The following is a 20,280-nucleotide window of genomic DNA, read 5'->3' as shown; positions in this document are numbered from 1 at the left end:
CAAGGAAAGATGCAAGGGGTGTTATTGGGGCCATTTTGTGCAATTGTCACCCCTTTTTGTCGACTCCCTTACTGTGAAAAAAAGAAGTACACAATAGCAGTCAGCATGCTGATAATAACAGCGGTCCAGCCCGTCAAAGGGCAGTGCCCGTCAGCACAAAACGGAGTCAGCCAACATTGGGCCCTGTCGCATATTCATCGCCCCTTTCTGCGCAGCACAGGTACAGTACCTAGGCGCGCAGCCTTAATTTTCCCGCCAATGAGGAACCCAACATTGCGCTCACTGACTGTTCATCACTATCAAATCCCATGCTCACCTGGATCGACAAAAGAATGTTACTATTTCTCCATGTCACGCGGGTTGCGCCCAAATAATAGGTACAACATCATGTTTTAACGCTTTTTTTTTTTTTTTTTTTTTGGCCCATGGCGTTTGTGCGCCTTTTTTCTAGCGCGCTTCGCGCCACTTTGTGGATGGCGATCGTCTCTATTGCTCGTTTCATCTTGGCGATTTCGAGGGGCAGCCCCAGGAGCACCGAGATCGCTCGTCTTTGCTGGCCCCTTATGACATAGTAACCAATTGCAACATATGCTTTTCTTTGTCAGAAGCTGCCTCAAGTGGCTGCTGAGGCAGGCACATTGCTGGAAGTGATGGCCAACGTGACCGGATGATGACAAGTCGATCCTCACATCACTGCAAATTCCTGAGCCAATTAGTTGGGCCAGCCACTTAATTATGGGAGCAATGATGCGTACAAAGGCATCAAGGAGTCAGGTACTTGTGTGCCGCTTCTCAGAAAAAAAAAGAGAAAAAAAACAGTCAAGCCAGATAATGGATCTGCAAAGGATTAATCGTGGGTCTGTCTATCTGGTGGCCTGCTTGACAAAGAACTCTAGATCACAGGGGGCTAATACAGCACCTACCCTTGCTACCTACATAGGTAGGTAGGTAGGTAACCCAGAGATAGCACACCGCTATTGTCAGCCAGAGATGATTATCGCTCTGTAGCAGAAGGATAATACTGAGTGGGCGTACAAGGGCAAAATGAGATGAGATTGAATGCTACGAAAATAACGACGTAAAAAGGCGATCAAAATCAAAATTAGCCGAAAGTAAGCACAAGTAAATTCCACCCGAGCTGGCAATTGGCAGACGAGACGAGACGAGACTCATAACTTACACAGGGGGTGTGGTGTGTGTTCGCTGGCAAGACATCAAAAGGCTGCAGCTATGGCATAACGAAGGGCATCAAGTGACATGTAGAACCAAGGAACCCGAGGGACCGGTGTGAGGAAAACCGTAAGCGCACCCCGCAAATACACCCCTGTTGCCGTCACCGGTGGTGCATTCTGTGCCGTTGCCATTTTCGCTCGAGGTCAACAACCATCGAAAAAGTAAGCCCACTCTCGGTCAGTCAGCATAGAGTAAGAAGAGCACCAAATTTTGGTTTACTGCTGGTCAAAACTCTCAATACGCGCGGACCCATTGAATGCAAGACAATGGGATCGGAATATCCCCATGATCATTCCGCAATTGCTAGGTGGCACAGAGAGCGGCAGAGCAAAAACGAAAGGCGCTCACTTGTAAGCACCACTGGTTTGACCGCGGCCAAAGGGTCTCGTCGCTAGGTCACTCGCCATGCCGTTCTAGCGAGGAATGGCTGTTTGTACCACATAGAAACCGTAGAGTACTGGGTTTGGCCAATGGTAAGAATCTTTCACTATCGACGGGCTCGTGTTTTCTTATATTAAACAGGGAAGGGAAGAGAACGCCATATTCGGGTAGATGAAAGTAATCATAAAATAAAACAAGGGAGCAAGAAGAAGAAGCAGAAGCAGCTATGTACATTTATGCGGTACAAACCACGGAGCCGATCATTGCGGGGAAGGCGCCGGATCCCGGTAGCGGGCCCCGCAGCCTGGAGAATATATCTAGTAATTATATATTTTTTTCGGTAGGTCGGCCTGCCGACGGCAGGACGGGCCAGAAGAAGTTTGATTTGGCGAATCCCGGCGCACACAATACAACCATAACACAGGTAAAATCACACTCGGGTGGGTAGGATCGGTGACTCTGGACTTTCCCGTCTCCCTAGCCTGGCTCAAACGTCGCTTTATTGGACCCTCGAGCTGCCAGACGGCGAGGCACAGCCATACTTCCTTTTTACCGGCCCTTTAGCCTGAGGACGGCAAGGCTGGCGGTCAAGACGCGCCCTTGTAGCCCTCACCGCTTGTCAACAACTGCCTGGAAAATGAATAAAGTGAGCAAGAGAGAGAGAAAAAAAAAAAAAGAAAAGAAAAAACAGTACTGCTGCCTATAAAAGAATCTAGGGGCCACCCCAATCCAGCTGGCTGAACGGAGTAGGTGGGCGGACGCCGTAAACGGGCTGGTCCAGGGAAAAGGCAGTGAAAGTGCCGTTGCAAAGTTCGGCAGATGCTATATGGGGTGACTTTAGTTTGTTAATGATTAGAAAAAGCATTTTCCGCTGAGCCACAGGGTTCAGAGGGTCCAGAGATGCAGATGGAGGCTGAAAGGTTGATATTGCTTTTCATATATTCAGGGTCCACCGGGTACGGAATACTCCGTCCCTAGGTGGAAAAAAAGAAATAAACTAGACACTTTGAAGAATCGTCATTCGTATCACCTTTCGGTGGCATGTTGAAATTGTGCCTTGGCTTGTACTTACGAACCCGACTACCTGGACGAAGAGAGGCAAGTGTTATTGCTTTATCGACGCCGAATCGTTCAGCCATAGCTCATTTACAAAACCAAGTATTTGCAATCCTAATACTCGTATGTTTATTTGACATTTGTTAAAATACGACTTGGGGATTCTGGGGTGCAGCGCCACGGCGCCCAGAGGATGCGATTATAGTACCCCGCCAAGTCTATTTACAGTAGTAGCATCTACTTTGGGACGGCGGACGGCCTGCAAACCGGTACCGACGATAGATTTGAGCCGGCGAGTTTGAGTACTACTGCAACCCTCCCCCGACCAGACTTCAGTCTCGAGGTATACTTCCACTTTGAATTACGATTGAGGAAAATGTATTTGATTGGAAAACCCTGATTTGGTCAGACAAGTACCAAAAAAGAATTGCGGCAAGACACCAATCGGCGGGAGGCACGCAACCCCCCATCCACCTTTAGGGCGGCGCTCGCTACAAGCCCACTGCAACGTCACGCCGGCCCCACACCCCGTCAATTCATGTTGTCCTATAGAGGGAATTCGCTGGCACATGGTTGCGGCCGAAAAGAGAGCAAGCAATTCTCACCACTAATTGGATTCGCTCCCGAGCCACGGGCGCACACCCATCACAAAAGGGGCGCGCCAATATCCCCCTACCGGACGTCACTAATCTGAGCTCGTTATAGTAGGGGTATTTTGAAGGCGTTTGCAATGCCAGAGGAAGGAAAAAAAGAAGAAAAAAAAAAGCGACATTAGCTTGCTCTGGACTTTTTGGTTTGGGGGGGTTGGTGGAGTCGCTTGGCTAAAGGTGGCTCTTGTTTCCGTCACGATGCACCTTGCCGTTCGCGAACTTGCTGATGTGTCAGGAAAGCCACGATTGTCTACTGTAGGCACAAGAAAGTCTGCTCGCTCTTTTTGGGGGTTGTCATTGTCGTCATGGTCATTCCGGATGATAGAACCCTCAGGTTGCATCGGGTGGAGGGTCGGCCCCCTTCAGGCAGCCCTGAATCAATATTTTCGGTTCCGGGCTTTTGCTGCTTTCACATTACTCTACCGCGACTGTAGCCGCCACCGTCAAAACGAGATATTGCTGACTGGCATAAGCACACCAGGCACACCACCCCACCCATCAATTTGCTCCAGTAAGATTGGCGCATACCACTACAGCGTAGCAACCCACATCCTTCTCCCCCCCCCCCCCGGAAAGGAACGGTCCGCGCAGCTCCTAGCTGGGCGTGGTGTTTCTCTTTAGTGATTGTTGCTCTTTTTGTACCCGATGCACCTTCGCCTAGCGCGAGTAAGCATCGCACGTTTGGTTTGTCTTTTTTTTTTCTTGAACCGGATCCATGCCGGTCTGTATCGGTAGGTAAGGTATGTATGTGGTTAATGTTATTTGTATAGTTACGCATTTGGCAGCCCTATCGTATCCACTGTTATCAAAAACATGCCGTAGTTGAAGTGTGTGTGGATGTATACATTTTATGACTGTGTGATTGTCTCTCTTTTATGCTTCTAGACGCTGAGAGTCTCGCGAACCAATATGATATGAGATGAACCTCAATCAATGTCTTGGGTTTCTGAGTGGAGGAAAGCGGGTCTGGAAACCAACCATGATTGAGTAGCCGTCTAACATCACCCCGTTCGCATTTTCAAGCCCTGACTAATGTGGTGATAGTGCTTTGATGTATTAAAATAGATGTATGAAGCCCCGGCGTTATATTAGAAACACCTGGTGACTGAGACAAGGACCGCGCTGCTGGTATAATTGGCACAAAGTTCAACTATTTACCCAGTATAGCTCTGCTTCATCCTTGTGTTTACTATTACTTTTAACAGCGTTCCACAAGTCGGCGTATCCGGACTGATGCTGTATTTATTTTTTCTTGTTTTCTCTCAACTTTAAGGTGGGTATATACACTATCACATTCGCACTTCTCTTTTTCCTTCTCTCCAAGCTTAATCAATTAGCAACAGTTGTTCTTTTACCCCCTCGACGTCAAAATGCATTTTCTTAAGTTTCAAGTATTTACTGTTTATATTATCGGTGCTATACCGGTTCTTGCCGCCAAGAATGGGGATGATGTATACAAATTCCCCACACGACGAGCAGAGAAGTATTATTGGAATATGGTGGATATGTGTCATGTAAAACACGAACTAGAACTCATTTTAAAATTCGGTGGTGTGTACCATGCTAACGGGTATGAGAATTTTAGGGAAAACCCGTATTTGGAGAGTGCGATAGGGAGTCCCAGTGCGACTGGACTGGAACTCATTGTCAGTACTGCCGTTTAATTAAAAATGCAAAAAGACCCGAGAGCAGAAAACAAAAAATCTGTACAGGCTGGGATAAATTCACATCAGCCGCCTGTGTCCCAATGATAGTATAATTACCTAGCTTATAATTTAGAATAATTAAGAAAATTGAACTGGTACTTTTTTCGAAGTTTCTCAGCCTCCAGTGATGATTTTCAGCTTTCAGTTGCCGTTGTACGTATATTGCCCCCCACATGTAGTATTAGTCGGATTTGGCGGAAGTTGCACAGCTTTTCACAAACAAACATGTCCGAGGACTGCTGACGTGGGTATCGACCCCATGCATTTTACCCCTTATTTTCCCAGATATGAACAATTTTATACATGTGCTTGTTGAGAACCAGTGTGGCCGTGCAGGCGTAATGATCACTTTCGAATGCGCATGTGACAGAGATAGAGTATGATCGTCCCCCACTGGCAAGTCAGCGTGGTATATTTTCTTGTATTTATACGCGCAGCTGTGGCAAGTAAATCACGTCAGTGCAATGTGAGATTTTTGCAATAGGCAATTATAACATGTCGAATGCGGCATTCAGGGGCGGGGCTAAGCTGACAAGAGTCAGCTTTCATCCCCGCGCTTCTTCCTCCCTTGCGATAACCCTAGAAAAAAAAAGGCTAGGCGTCAGCTTTGGTTGACATGGTTGACGCTTACTGGAAAGGACCTTGCCGTCCCGCCGCCCCGTGGCGTCCGGCGCAGCCCGGCTGCTACCGGACTTGGGGGAGACGGGGGGCGCACGGAAGCGGTATTTGCTACACTTTAGGTGAAAAGAAACCAAAAATACAAAATAAAATAAAAACCAAACGAAGCCGCCAACAAGAACTTGAGTTATATCCGAGGACAAAATAAAATTGTCAGCAACATATATGTATAAACATACACCAGGCAGCAGTATTAGCATCGCCAATGTATCGGTAAAGAAATTATAAATACGCAGTATACGTGTTACAGGACCGGTCAAAGAAAATTAGCCCGTCAATTGGCGCAACCCATCATGCCTTTTGCCCATGGGGGGCCACGTGGGCATGCATACACATGTCGCTCGCCTCTTTTGGGAATCGGAGGGCCCGCGCTTCATCCAGGGGCCAACGCCAAGGCTTTGGGGGTGGACGGAATACCGTGCCTGGGTATTATGGATTGAGGCGACGGTTGAGGCGTAGCGATAAGTTTGGAGTATGGGGTGCAGAAAAGGTGAGTGTGAAAAAAAAACCAAAAAAAAAACCATTTGCGGCCGAGGTAAGGAGACGGAAGAGGAAGAGGATAACAAAAAGAGATTTACTTCCGAGTCCCAGCCAATCGAATCGCGATTAGGTCGTTGCATTCCTATATTTGCTATAGCAAAACATCTCGTGTCTGGTGCTTTGAAGCCAATAATAAAGAAACAAGGGGCCTTATGTCATTCGGCGGCACAGAGTTCATATTCCGCAGTCACTTGACGCCGTCTTTTTTTTTTTTTTTTTTTTTTTTGCGGGGGTGAGCCTCGTCCTCCTGTTGTTACATTTAGTCCAGGGGCTGGGCTGGCTTGCGGCCTACCTAGTAACCTGTGGAGATCTTGGGGGTGGCCTAGAGCATCGGAGGTCTTACTGTGAAGAAAATATGGACATGGCATGTAATGGCCCGTCTTTCCGGCCGTTTGCCACTCGGCCGCAACTCACAAAAACGGTCACTTGGACATGATTGAATTACCCTTATTGGCGAGGAGGCCGAGGCTCTTCTTTTTTCGCCAGGCCGTCGGCTTTTTTGCGAGGTATTTGTCAGAGGGCATTGTTTTGTTGTTTTTCATTTCTTGTCTTGCGCGCGTGATCCAAGCCTACGCAAATTCCAAACAAGGCAAGACCTCGATCCCAATCGAGATTTTACATATCTGTTTGGATCGTAAAACCGCGCAAAATTCTTGGCTCCTATGGTGTCTTTCCTGGAGCCTACATGATCTAACAAGAGAGGCGTCTGCTTGTGGTGGTGCCTTGTGCCTGGTTGGAAGCAGCCCCACACACACTCAGCTCGAGGCCAGTTGTCAATGTCTCAAGTGAGAACACCATTTTTATTTTATTTTTTTATTTTTTGGACAGTCATCGAGATACATAGCTGCTACCTGCCAAAGGGAGTGGTGTTTTCCAGTTCTCGTTTTACTTATTTTTATCATATATTTTATATTGAATACCACATATATCTTACTACGTCAACTCCGCGCAGTCGCACTGATGTAATGTCAGGTTTGCAAAACTGTACCAATGTTTGCCTACCTACCTATGTATGATGCAAAACATGGCAACTTGAGTAAATCTTGCCAAACTAGGTCGCGCACAGCGATGCGCCCATGACGTTGCGGCAAACACACCAAGTAGAATTGCCAAGACGGCCAAGTCGCTTACAGGGACTCAAACAGCCAGCGCAAGTGAAGTACGCCTGGCTGGACTGCCTGCCTGTATGGGACCGTAGCTGTGCAGGGCATGAGACGGCCATAGTAAGAGTACCTGCGAATTGAGCAGTCAGGCACAGCGAACTGCCACTCTCTAACCGCAGCACCCCTGTCGGCTGAACTTATTATTATCATTGCGTTTTATTCACTCCCACCGGTATCACATGCTCGTTGTTATCCCGGAAGCTGGTCATTGTGGGTTGTAAGGAGGCATTGCCACACAAAGTAATGACAGTCCGGTTTTGTAATTTGTAGGGAAAGCGGCGCAAGCAAGTAAGTGAGGCTGGCGCGATGAAAATAATTGTTGGGTTGGTCGATGGTGCACCCAGGAACAGTATGTATGGTCGACATGGTTTCAAAACTGTGCACGTGTTGGAAAAGAAAATCCACGACAGTACAGTCTACAGTAAAAGTTGGCAGAATCACAAGGTCTAAAGACGTTTTTAACTTGGACCCTTTGTTCTCTTCCCCGCCTTGGAAATAATGGACCCCGGACCGGCGGAGAGGATGTGCACAGAAACCACAGGCTCGGTTCGGCTGTAGGACCCAAGATTACTTACTCTGTGTGCTAATTAGAGTGAAGGCGGAGAATCGGTCCGGGGAATTTCTCTCTTCTCATGGTGCATCCTCGGTCGCTCCAGGGTCCTGCCTAACTTGGATCTTTCTTTTTTTTTTTTTTTTTTGTGATCAGGCTGGACCTTATTTATTTTTACTTTTATTTTGCTGGTTATTCTTGTTATTATTTGTTTGTTTTTCCTGTCTTTGGTTTGGTTTGTTTTGAGACATCGCAGGACCGTAAAAAAAAAAAAAAAAAAAACTAGTGAGTTGCATCCCTATTGGGAAATGGTTGACAGACAAGCAAAGTAGTATGGCATGGATATGTTCCAAATCTATGTTCGAGGTTGCAACCCCGGCTCTGCCATTTGACCAGAAGAGGAAAAGGACCATCAGAAACACACCGGCTCTACGCAAACCGGCTCTGCGGGAGACTCTGCCTGCAACAAATGAAGCGGAAGCACACACCAATCTCCACTCGGCAATCTTGCAGCCGCCGTAGTGCGACTAACCAAGTCCATATGCGATGCTTGGGCCCTGTTTATCATTTACAAGATGCATAGCTAAGGTACAGCCTCCAAATTTCTCTAAAAGAGAATGGGAGGTACAGAAGGATAGAAGCACGGAGCAAAGAATAGCTAAAGAAGAAAAGAAAAACGAGTCCGGCCCTGGGAGGCAAGATTGCGATCGTAACTCGGGGTGTCCGCCCTGAGCATCGCCAAGTAGCCCGAGCGCAAGAGCATCAGCGGCTAGGCTAGAACAAAAAAAAAAAAACCACCCAGGTGTCACTTCTCTGGGTGGTGGTCAACGATGACTGCATCGCTGTCTGCAAAAAGTGGCGCCGAACTGTTGTTTCAAGCGAAGAAGAAAACAACAGAGATGGAGAGGCAAGGAGAGGCGGTCAAAGCTGATTTGATTTGCACCATCGAATCCGGGGAATCAACCCCTAGACTTCCGGTGCATTGCTTCTGCCGCCCTGGGAGAAAACAATCCAACTACCATTAGCGGCCTGTCGAGAGCCGGTCAGAACTGGGTGTGCATAAACTTTACAGGGCCAAAAGGTGAGCTGCACTATGTACTCTTGGTATTCGGTACTGAATTGTGATTATTGAGCCTGCGGCAATCAGATCAGCCCCTGGGCCTTTTCTTCTGTTCGTCTGGTTTTTGGTTTAATCAAGTCGCTGCCGCCAGTCATTTACAACTAAGAATGAGCCAGTGACGCAATGGAGAACTTGCAGCCGCGGCTGGTTGATACGTCTTCTCCACACAACCTGATGGACATAACGTTGGAACGATGTATACTTTAATTGTTCGTATTTCCCCATGTAGTTTGGGTGCGTTATCCTTAGGCCTGGGGCAGGGGGCGCTAGACATGTAATCAATCCACGGTTCGTTTTTGTAAGACACGAGTTTCTTGAGAACGGACCGTCACTCAATTTTAGCCATCTACTAAGATAGTTCAAATCTCATCGCCTGGAAATAACGCAACACTTTGCACTTGAGGGGCGTCGCAATTCCTGATTTCCGCTAGTTATTCAACCACTTGGTCAACAACTACCTATAAGGAGTCCGCGGCGTGTAACAGTCTTGTTTGCGACCTGCGTGGGGGCCCGCGTCTAATGAGCACCTACCACTACAGTAGGTACGTACATGCAGTACATGATGTCCGAAGTAGACAAAAGCAAAAAGTACAGAAAAGGAGACACATCGAAAAAAGAAGAGGAATAAAAAGGGCGTAAGAGGTAGTGAGGTGTGGCCCAAAAGCTACCACTATGCGTGCGCGCACGGTCGCCTGCTGTCCATGCCTCCCTTTCTGGAACGTGTTCCTATTGGTGTAGTATAAGCTACGGTCAGTGCTATGCCACTTTTGGCCAGGTGTAGCGCACCTGATATGCTTGGCCGCTTAGTGTTGCTGCAGCTTGACTGACATTTGCTTGTTTGCTTGCTTGTTTGCATCCTTATTAGGTACAGAGTGCAGTGCATCACTGAGAGTTTGTTTGCATTGGGTTGGTGACATTACTCCCCTCCACATTCCGAATTTGATGCAAGATCACACATTAGATCCAACAGTGTTTTGAGACATCCGATATTGACAATTGAAGCCAGCAGCCTCTCTTAGGCAGAGAATATCGGTGCTCCAAAGTCGTGAACTAGCATCGGAAAATCCTCACCTAGAAACGCGGGGGCTGGGGACAAGGGGGAATGGGAAGCAAGACAAAAAGATACAGTTCCCGCCTTACCAAGTAGGTAAATCCCCCAGAATCGCTGGCCCGGTTTCTGGGACAAATCAAACAAGGGCTTGGGTAGCCTGAGCCAATGGGCTGCGAGTGTATATTCCTTACCCCTTGCGACTAAATAAGCAACTCACTATTAACTGAGCTCCTGCATGCAAAAGAACACCGACATTGCACCGCGACAGACTGTAATGCGCGTATAAAAGCTGCTTCACAACGTCACCGATATTATGCCTGCTGCTCAGCGCCACTTGTTTTTAGATTTCTGCAACCAGTTTTGCACTATAGTCCACGAGGTACTCCGTAAGTAGTTCTTTTTGTTTTCTACATAGAAAGCAAGTTGAAAGCCAATCAGTAAAACAAAAATTTACTTCATGGCGCGGCGACAAATGACTGGTCACACCCACCCCTGGGTTCTGGATTCCTTGGTAAAACAAACACCGCCGCAGAAGACAGCTATTTCGAGCCAATGATACGGGGGTAGAAACTCTCGCATTTTCTTATACTCCGTATATGTTTGCAAGGATGCGGCAGCGCATCTGCGGCTTGTTTGTCCACAAGACTAATCACTGGGTGCGGTATATCTTAACGCATGCTCATATGTTTTTATGACAGGTCGCAACAGCACGCCCTTAATACATTCAGGTTTAATATATCGTTTTATTTGGTATTTTCTTCTTGCCTGTTATTTCTTGGCCTCTCTGTTTGCTTCATGCGCCACCTGTAGAATTACGGATACTCTTTTACATCCAAGCCGAACCAAAGAGGTAATTCCAGGCGTCGGTAGTGGCAATAGTTCCTTTGTCCAGGTCCATTGGCATCCATCCTCTACTCCATAATGCCACTCTCAGCAACAATATTTGCCTGTTCCAGAGGGGTGAAAATTCAAAGATCACCAGACCTTAAAAAACCTAGTCAACTTATGCCTCGGCGTGAAGTCCGCAATGATTTGTTTTGTGTGGGGGAGACAGTTGAGGCAGGCACAGTAATGCTGGCGCAGCACTGTTGGCTGCATTGTGCCTTGTGTGTTAATTTGGCAGCGAGCACAGCCGAGCGCGACACGGGTATCCGTTGAATGACAAGCACGAGTGCGTGCAGCATGTCGGCATTTGCAACCTAGAAGCCCAGTGCCCCCCAAGCGAGGGTGTAGGACAACCACCAAAAGAGGGCGATTCAATCACGAGTAGCGAGGTAGATCTTGACGGAACCAATGTCGCCATAAAAAAAAAACCTGCAAGTGGTGCGCCAACACTACCCAGTGACGTCTGTTGAATTTGTTTTGTTTTTCCTTGTCTTTTGTTGGCATTTCTCCGATTTCGCAGCTCCATCGCTTGACAGAACCTTTTTTTTGTCGGGCATGGAGAAATTGGAGATTCTGCTTGTCAAAGAACAATGGTGGTAATTTCAAGCCATGTGACCAGTTCAAGCCGGGGAATCGCAGGCATTTCGCCGGGCATTCCTGTCCACTTTGGCTGAACAATCCACCTTGCCATACAATACCAAGAGCACCTATGGTAGGCAGTTGTCGCAGTGAGAAAAATAAATATCCATAATTGCAATAACAAGCCCACTGAAGTGGCGCGGCGTTCGTGGCGATAAGTCTTTGGCTCCCTACCGCGAAAATAACTAAGTTCCAGTTCAAACGGGACCCGAGGGACCATGTTGGACAGAAAACAAAATGGCGTCACCAGTAACCATCAGTCAATCCCTTTCCACTGCCCTATTCATCACCCATGATTGTTTATATGCTGTATGCGTACTCACAAGGACAAGCTAATGGGGAGATTTGAGGCTGGACCATTGACTGATGGGAGCCCAGGGTGGAATTTTGCTGTGGCCAGCGCCTAGACGCGACCGACCTGGACGGCGGACTGGGCCTCGACTGATCGTTGACTGACGAGGCTTCAACTCGTGACCGTTTCGTCCAGCCCGCGTGGCCCGCAGCCTGAGTGCAGGCTCTTCTTGGTACTGCAGAGTCTCAGTGCCGCGGCGCGGTACTTGGGCCTGGGTGGATGTCTGTGTGGCTGGAGCGCTGGCTGTGGAATGGGAAACTGTGAATGTAGAATGAGATTTGGCCGCTCTAAACGTTCATCCGAAAAGACTTTACTACCTGATCTGGAAGGCAAAAAGTCGACCAAGCCTATTCTGGTAGCAGTTTGTCCAAAGAGGAAGTAGGCAACAACCACGTTAGCGCTCTCATGTGACCAGAACTGAGAAAGAGGCCCCCTACCTACCAAGTCCGGATCCCAGAGCCCAGGAGCCGGCGCCCCATAATTGGGGATATTACCAGGTTGGGATTAGCCTACAATTCACACTCCTCCCCGGGCCGGGCTAGGAAATGCTTTGGCTTCACGAGAGAAAAGAGAGGGAGAGAGAGAGAAAGAGAGTTGGGCACCGTCGTCCCCTGCGGAACAAGCCCCGTCCCACGTTCTCGAAATTACAGCACCTCTGACCCTTCAAGCATGCTCAGTCTGGGTCGGTCTTTTCGTAACTTCACGGGTGGGTTTTCTGAGCAATTGAAAGAATGATCGGATCTTTTTACTATGGCGGGGGAGCAAAGAAAGGTGGGAGGGAGAGAGCACATGAACGAGTTTGAACAGCGCATCCATCATCGGATCAGACACAAAAAATAGGAACCAGCGCACAAGCAGAAAATTAAGGTCAGAGGCCACCCTCGTAAAGTTCCATATCAATCACCTGGGGGAAAGAAGAATTACAGGCGGTGTAGGCAAGTGAAGTGCGCGCATCTACCCAGCTGCAGAGTACTCCCGTAGCAAACAACGGGGCAATGAGTACCGAGTAACGATACTGGACAGTGAGTACTCATGGGGTGCGCTACTTCTTTGAGCGCCCCTGTTGCGTCGGGAAGTCACTCGGCAGCTTGCAGGCGAGCGAAGGGGGCAAGCGGATGAGCGCCAGTGTGTGCCAAATGTGGATGTGGGTTATAAGTGTTTGGGTAGAGGCAAGCTAGGGTTGACGGAACGCCACCAGGGATGGATTTTGATGGGTCGGGTAAGCCAGGGGCGTGCGGGCAAAAAAAAAAAAAAAGAGCGAAAAAAAAAAGGTACGTACCGCGGTACCTAGGGTACAAGTTTTACACGCCCACAACCCCCTCGTGGGTGGATGCACTTCCAAGGCTACCTCACCGCGAGTCCGTTCGCTCCCTTCAATGACACTGCACACCCCCCCTCCATGCATCATTCATTCCCCACGCTCTTGGGGGCTTGGTCCATCGCTCACCCATTTATCTTTTTAATAATTACTGCTTGATTCGCACTCCCCACAATCCTGCCTTTCCTGAGTCTTCTGCGTATGATAACAACACCAGCACGAACGCCAAAGTTACCAACACGTCAACATTGGCAGTTCTCTGTACTCTTCGAATCGCACTGGATATTTGTTCGACCAAATCTTGATTTGTTAACGACCCGACGCCGACACTTGCTTCATTCAGTATCTACAGCGGACCGACAAAGCCTTGTATAAGCCTGAAGTCAGCCTCACTTCCTGAGCACTTTTATCCACCCACTCAACTCACCACGCGGAGCACGAATTCGAGTGGAATTGCACTGCACTTCTGGCGCCGCACACAATCTTGCGAGGGAAAAAACCGCAAGCATCACATTATCCCACGAATCAACTTCCAACCAGTCGACTTTCGCGGTCGTGTCGCGAACAGCCGTCACTATTTATAGCGCCACAGACCTAACAAACGCTCGACAATTCGAGCGGAACACGCCGACGACCATGCCCTGTATGTTACAGGACGTTCTGAAGGTCGACCCCGAAGCCATCCACGGCCTCGACACGGGTGACGTGGAGAACTTGGTCAAATTTTGGACAGGTGAGCTTGATAGCCCTTGGGTTTCTTGGTCGAGAAGACTCAAAAGGTGGGATTCCGCATACTAACATGGCGCCAAACAGTATTCACAAGGTGTGGAGACTCAGTTGCCAAGGGTAGGAGGCTAGAAAACATCGCCTGGAGGGTTTGGAACCACCAGACCTTCTGCGCCGCAGCCGAAGCTACTACTCCATCATTCCCAACCGGTTCCCTCCCACGGGAGATCGAGAGGAAGATCCAACAGTCTTCTGAAGACATGCCCCAACTATCCGCCAGCGTGGACTCCATTGCAGATGAGGAGGCTGTGGACTGCACAGCAGCCTCCCCAACTGACAGCGATCGCCCCAGGATATGCAGACAGGACTCTTGCTCCAGCAGCAGGAGCCGATGCAACATTTCTTCCGACGAGTTCGAGAAGATGGTAACCTCTATCATCCAGACCAAGGACGACCTGACCTTACCCTCACCTTTACCCTCACCATTTATGTCATCTTCAAAGCCTGCAGAGAAGCAGGTCGAAGATGCTTCAACAGAGAAGCCTCGGCCCGCCACCCAGGCCCTTGAGCGTACCGGGTCCACAAGCGACTCGGATGCGTACAAAGCCTCGCCCACACAGTCGGTCGGTTCATCTCAGCAGTCATCACCATGCACTCGGGACTCGCCACCAACACACCCCGTCATCCGAGGCTTCTCAACATCTCACATTCCCATGTTCCACAATGTCACCAGCCAACCAAGGCCAGCACCCATCGACACAATCCCCGAGCCAACTTCATCGCCCCAGGCGAAGATTGTGCAATCCAAGAAGCCCCAGGCCAAGTTTGCTTTGGGTGGCTCTTCTTCATGTGACGACTCTCACAGCGAGCGTGGAAACAGCCCCGACCTGCCCCGCCAGCCGGTGCCCCAGATCAAGAGGAAGATGTTCCAAGTTGGCGGTTCTTCGGAGGAGGGCGAATCCCTCAAAAGCGCTATGCACTCTGCCAGGTCAGGTCTCCTGTCGCCTCAGAAGAAGCAAGCCTCTTTCAGCAGGCAAGTCGTGACCAGGACTTTCCCCCCGGTCATGATGGATCACGAATATTCGGACGTGGACGAGAGTGCGATCGACGATGACGATGACGACTCGGAATGGGAGGACTCTAACGAGGAGAGCGGCAAATCGAGCATGGATGACAAGACTTTATTCAAGCGAGTAGATTCTAAGGTCAACCTGACCTCGAGACGCTCACTCATTACCTTGATGCTTGAACGAAACGACCGGCAATCAAAACTAGGCAACGGAGCTTCTCAGTCTGCGTCTGCCATTCACCAAGGTCGGATGCCTCGACAGGGGCCCTCCTTTGTTGCATCACCTAACGACTCCGACGACAGCCCATTGATGATGAAGAGGGGATCCCGCGCCGCGCAACTGAAGCCTATTAATGAGATCCCACGATCTGCTGCGCAGCCCATCGTCGCCCCTGTCCATGCCAACAACCAGCAGGCTGCTCTCTCGCCACGTACCACAAGACGCAACATGCTCTCGACTGAGCTCACCGAATCTCTTCGTCGTGATCTCGTCTGGGAGCGCTCCCAGAAGTCGTCTACAGTCAATGCTGTACTCAAGCGGAGACACACTTCGCACAACGTGGCCAATCTCAAGCAGTATCCCGAGCGAGCTGTGGTCAAGAAAGAAAACGACGGCAATGCCAGCAGCTGGGATCAATACTTTGCCCGCGAGGCCTTTGGCGGTTACCATGTCAAGGGCTGGTAATTCAAATAACCACTGGGCCCTACCAACACAAACCACATAATTATACAGCGTTTCCACATCATGACCCCTGGTGTGCAGAATACTCTGGGAATTTTTTCCTTTTTTTTGGAACAGATCACCGTCTGTCTTGTAATAACATGACACGAAGCATTCACACTTGCACAAAGCGAACGCTCTGAATCGCATCAGCCATCGGCGTTTTTCTGTTTTGGCTTTATTTTGCTGTGGAATCCAGCAGCGCCGCCCAGCGATAGTGGCTTTTCGGCCCGATCGCTGGTGGGCAAGCAACCCGAAAATCATTGGTTTTGGGATGAGGGGTTCACATCGATTTCCCCAACAAGCGGGCTGTTACACAGGTACACAATGCTGGCAACACTGCCCAACAAAAGAGGTCGGAGCACCTCCATTTTTTCACAATATACTCATCATGCCTCTCAACGAGCAATGCACGGAATGGCGCTGTCGTTTGATTTAATTTTTTTTTCTCTTCATTACCTCTATGATACCAGGCTCCGCGTTATGTTCTTGTCCGTCAGCCACAATGTTATACCTTTTTTTTCTTCTCCAGGGGTTTGTCCTGTATAATACCATCTCCACACAGACGTCGAGTCGTGACGGTACCTGAAAGGTGTTTGGCAGAAACGGGAAAGTCACTATGTTTTGTGTTGGGTGGGAAGGCAGTTAGTTGGCGGTAGTACAAAAAAAAAGGCTGGGATCAACATCCCGCTATGGTCGTGGAGGCCTGCCTGCTTTCAATAAACACTAGCGCAAGTCTCACTACACTTTGTCATCTATCTGTGAAAATACTTTTTGTGATAGACATGTCTAGATACAAAATCCGAGGACGAGACGGACTCTAACAAGTACTATGCTATGCGACTTGTGAATCTGTTTTTGCAACGATTCCCGAAACGGAACAGAACACATGCAAATTACAAGGCGAAGCATAACAAGTAAGTAAACCTTCGAATGCACGACGCATGTCAGGACAGCTCTTGACGATTTAGCCAGAAAGGTCGCTGTTTTTTTTTCTTTGATTTTTTATCTTCGCGCAGGGTAAAGCAGGGGTAGATTTTATGCAGAAGAGCTAGCTTGCAATAAACCCCGCGAGAAAGAAGGGATGTGCTGAACAGTCAATCTGCAAAAAATTTCCGAAAACAAGACCAGCGGCCAAGAGAGAGAGTCGATCCAAATTTCACATGTGAAAATCACAGAATTTGAAGCTCACGGGATTTCAACGACTCGTCGTTGAGCTTCAGCTGTGACAGCTGGGACCGGGGACTGCTTTTATTTGATCTTGTTGTCATTGCGAAAGAGTGTTTTTAATCGTCCTTTTGCCCACCTGCCTGCATTTTGCTTCATACTCCCGCGCCAGTTGATGACGGTTTACATATTTTCGTTACTGCTCGTGGTGTGAAGATATATGTGCATGAGCAACTCGCCTGTATGCCTCAAACAATAATAGACTTGCCGTGGTCAAAGTTCCGGCACGAGGTCTACAGTGTTCTTATTCATTTCATGGTAAATCTAGAATACTTTATCACGAGCTTGCCTTGTACATACAATTCCGACTACCCAAAATAAAGAGGGGCGTGGGGGAAAAAAAATTGGACGAGGCGGCTCATCCAATGTGTCTTTTCCCCCTCCCATCTGACTGGTTCGACATGTATTTACATAGTAAGGCGTCGGCTATCATTTGCTCACATGCAATGGCCTAGACATCTCTTGTTCCAAAAGCGGGGCAGGCCTTGTTTTTCAAAACAGTATGAGTTCTAGACCTTTTTGTTCTCTTTTGGTTCTCATTACCAATGGACCCGATTGACTAGGAAAGACGGAAATAGCTTGGGACTAGAGATAAAACGATGTGAAAAAAAAAAACACACACACACACACACACAATTGCTCGCTTTTGCGGACAGAGATTTATTTTGCCGTAGAGGGAAAAAAAAAAAAGACAGCACGGAGATACAGGGGCGAAATTCTACGGAGTATCCTAGCTACTACCTGCCTAGCCAAGCTACTTGCCTAACGCAAAGCATGCAAATTGGCCGACTGTTGCCACGGACGGTCGTATTACTCGCGAGGTGGATGAGTCGGTGGGTATATGCCGAACCGATCTCTTTTTGACTCCCTTTTGTTCGATGGCCAATGGACCTGTAACGGCCGCGTACGCACCGTACAGTAGTCCCTCGCGACGGCGCTTCTCTCGGAACGAGGCAAGGTGCGGAACTGGGCTTCTAATATGGTAGATTGTCGATCGACCCTGTAAATCCCGAATTTGTTAGTCAGCCCTCTTCAAAGCTTGGTCCGTATAAGCCGGCTTGCCGGTACGGCAGTGTGCTCCGTGACTGGTGCTGGATAATAAATACCGAAGTTACCTGGGTAGCGAACCCACTTGGTAATCTGATACTTGCACTGTGGGCTAGAAGTAATAGGGGGTGGTTTCTTAGTACATATAAAGTACATAGTGTGTACTGTATAAGGGTCGGCCCGTTATAGGTATTGTTGCCTCCATTGAAAGCCTTGATAGCTTACTATTGTACAGTGCATTGCAAGGAATCTAGGCTCCCTGCTAGTAGGCTCAGCATTGAGGCAGATTTGGCCTGGCCTCTTCGCAGTAGATTACAAAGTGCTTCTATCCAGTAGTAATACTCTCGTAAACGGTCTAGGCGGAACTGGAAGCGGAGCCTAATCCATCTCACGAGCCTCACCTGTGAGCACGTGGGGCGCAAGTTTGCCACAGCCACATTTACCGATCTCCGGTGCAAGATTCAAGTCGCTTTGTGGGTAAAGCCTTGGACCCTAACTACAGTTGAGAAAGTTGCTTGTTTGGGCAGTTGGGCAGCTACAATGTGCCTTGCCAAGTAAGTCAGCGGGAGTTATAGCTATGACATCTTCAGCCCACTCTGGCTCTTGGTTTCTTTTTGGGGCCATTTCCACTTGAGACCCAGATCAGTTGTTTTAGATTGGGCTCACCAAACAAAAAGTAAATGAATGTTTAGTTAATTATTAAAAAAAAAAAAAAAAAAAAAAGAGGGAAACAAAAAGCCTTAATGACTCTTGCCTGTCACCCCCGGAGGGGTACTCCGTATGCTTCAAAGACACAAGAAAAAAAAAGCAACTGAGGCATATCTATCGCACCCCCACCCCGCGTCCCCGAAAAGCGGTCAAGGCGAAAAGAGACATAAATAACATGACTGCAAGCCAGGCGCGAGGCGGGGTTTTGGTCGGGTCGCGTCTTGGGGGGGCCGCGGGCGCGTCAGCTGTGCCTTTTGGACCCCTGTTCGGCCAGCGAATCCCACCATCAGATGCGGTTGCAGGCCAAAAAAAAAAAAAAAAAAAAAAAAAAAAAAAAGTGCAGAAGCAGCAGTCGCAGGAAGCAGAAGCGGTATAGGTATAGGCAATGTCGATAATGCACTTCCTCGCATACTGCATATTCAGGTGTAAAGAGACTTGACCTTGCTATACAAAAGTTAAATTTTCATGATATTGCGCTACAATTGGATCGGGTGCGTAACCAAGTACTTGAATCTGCGTCATCAAGGGTCCCCGCCCCTCTCCCCCATTTTCTTACACCGCTCCGCTTTCTGCGAGACAAGTTTCTTTCCGGAGGATCTACTGTGAGTCTCAGAGGGGGTGTGTTATTTTGCGTGATGGCTATTAATATATCTATCTGTCCGCGGAAGTAATAGTGACATTTTGCCGAGTGAGTGAATTATTTTATCTGCCCAGGCAGGGTCCTTTTCTTCCGCTTGATATTTTTTTTGACCCTCTCTACGGTAACTTTCTGTTGGCTTGCTTGCTATAGGGCCAAGACCTAGACCCATGTCACATCGTGACAACCAACCCACCGCAACTGCGGGCAGCGCGGATAGACAATCAAGGTCCCTACACCATCAATCAACCCCCACTTACAAGGCACTGGAATTCATGCAATGCAGTACGGAGTAGAGGGAGGGTGTGGGCGGTAATCGCCTTGTGATCTGCCAAATGTAGAGGGTAGAGCTGATGACCGGGGAATCACTGCTCGGACTTGATATCTTGAATGCTGGCCATGTTGCCAGGACATCCGGATTGTTTGTGGGTTGGTGATGATTACCGGTCTGGCCCACTCCACTTTGATTTTTTGTGGTGCTTTTGATGGAGCGCGTACGTACGGTAGTGACTGCCAGGCTTGCCAGGTACTGGATACCTTGATAGATATCTATTCTTTGACATCCCGAGGAGAAGAAGCAAAGGGTTTACTTAAAAGTGTCGGTAGAGTGATGTTTTGTGACCTCATACAGTGGGCAGGCAACTCAAGCGAGAACTCATTCAATGCATGCCGATAAAGTATTCTTCTGCAATTGACTGGAACTATCATCCCCGAGGTACCTCCATCTCTCAGCCCCAGCATCGCTGGGTATGGTACCTTTGGTGTTGGTCGGAGTTTCACCCGGGGTTAGGGTATATGTCTCATGCAAAGACGGAAAGAACCG

General features: G+C 48.6%; 5 protein-coding genes across 5 annotated transcripts; 4 read left to right on the top strand and 1 right to left on the bottom strand.

Annotated features, from left to right (window-relative positions):
- Positions 1 to 1,840: 1,840 nt before the first annotated feature.
- On the top strand, positions 1,841 to 2,592 carry MGG_16138 (uncharacterized protein; the record flags this gene model as incomplete). The annotated part of the gene is made up of 4 exons (XM_003709255.1): positions 1,841 to 1,901; positions 1,959 to 2,054; positions 2,331 to 2,360; positions 2,471 to 2,592. The coding sequence occupies 4 exons, from the start codon at positions 1,841 to 1,843 to the stop codon at positions 2,590 to 2,592; spliced, it is 309 nt and encodes a 102-aa protein (XP_003709303.1).
- Positions 2,593 to 4,690: 2,098 nt separating this feature from the next.
- MGG_16137 (uncharacterized protein) lies at positions 4,691 to 5,766 on the top strand (the record flags this gene model as incomplete). The annotated part of the gene is made up of 3 exons (XM_003709254.1): positions 4,691 to 4,871; positions 5,137 to 5,179; positions 5,625 to 5,766. The coding sequence occupies 3 exons, from the start codon at positions 4,691 to 4,693 to the stop codon at positions 5,764 to 5,766; spliced, it is 366 nt and encodes a 121-aa protein (XP_003709302.1).
- A 272-nt stretch (positions 5,767 to 6,038) lies between these two features.
- Positions 6,039 to 6,368, top strand: MGG_16136 (uncharacterized protein; the record flags this gene model as incomplete). Its single annotated transcript, XM_003709253.1, has 2 exons — positions 6,039 to 6,194; positions 6,342 to 6,368. 2 exons carry the CDS (start codon positions 6,039 to 6,041, stop codon positions 6,366 to 6,368), a joined length of 183 nt encoding a protein of 60 aa, XP_003709301.1.
- Positions 6,369 to 11,633: 5,265 nt separating this feature from the next.
- Positions 11,634 to 11,872, bottom strand: MGG_16135 (uncharacterized protein; the record flags this gene model as incomplete). Its single annotated transcript, XM_003709252.1, has 2 exons — positions 11,634 to 11,720; positions 11,783 to 11,872. 2 exons carry the CDS (start codon positions 11,870 to 11,872, stop codon positions 11,634 to 11,636), a joined length of 177 nt encoding a protein of 58 aa, XP_003709300.1.
- Positions 11,873 to 13,459: 1,587 nt separating this feature from the next.
- Positions 13,460 to 16,623, top strand: MGG_02499 (uncharacterized protein). The gene is made up of 2 exons (XM_003709251.1): positions 13,460 to 14,055; positions 14,136 to 16,623. The coding sequence occupies exons 1-2, from the start codon at positions 13,959 to 13,961 to the stop codon at positions 15,800 to 15,802; spliced, it is 1,764 nt and encodes a 587-aa protein (XP_003709299.1). The 5' UTR covers positions 13,460 to 13,958; the 3' UTR covers positions 15,803 to 16,623.
- Positions 16,624 to 20,280: the final 3,657 nt, after the last annotated feature.

The sequence above is a fragment of the Pyricularia oryzae genome, chromosome 1 (assembly GCF_000002495.2).
Source record: "Pyricularia oryzae 70-15 chromosome 1, whole genome shotgun sequence".
NCBI lineage: Eukaryota > Fungi > Ascomycota > Sordariomycetes > Magnaporthales > Pyriculariaceae > Pyricularia > Pyricularia oryzae.
The sequence above is the reverse complement of the archived record's forward strand: the minus strand, read 5'-3'. Positions and strand labels throughout refer to the sequence as shown.

What these genes read in the sequence shown, in the direction of transcription:
- MGG_02499 (XM_003709251.1), top strand. Translation starts at nt 13,959, where the DNA reads ATGCCCTGTATGTTACAGGACGTTCTGAAGGTCGACCCCGAAGCCATC. An exon ending in CTTGGTCAAATTTTGGACAG is followed by an intron (nt 14,056 to 14,135) that starts GTGAGCTTGATA and finishes GGCGCCAAACAG; the next exon opens with TATTCACAAGGTGTGGAGAC.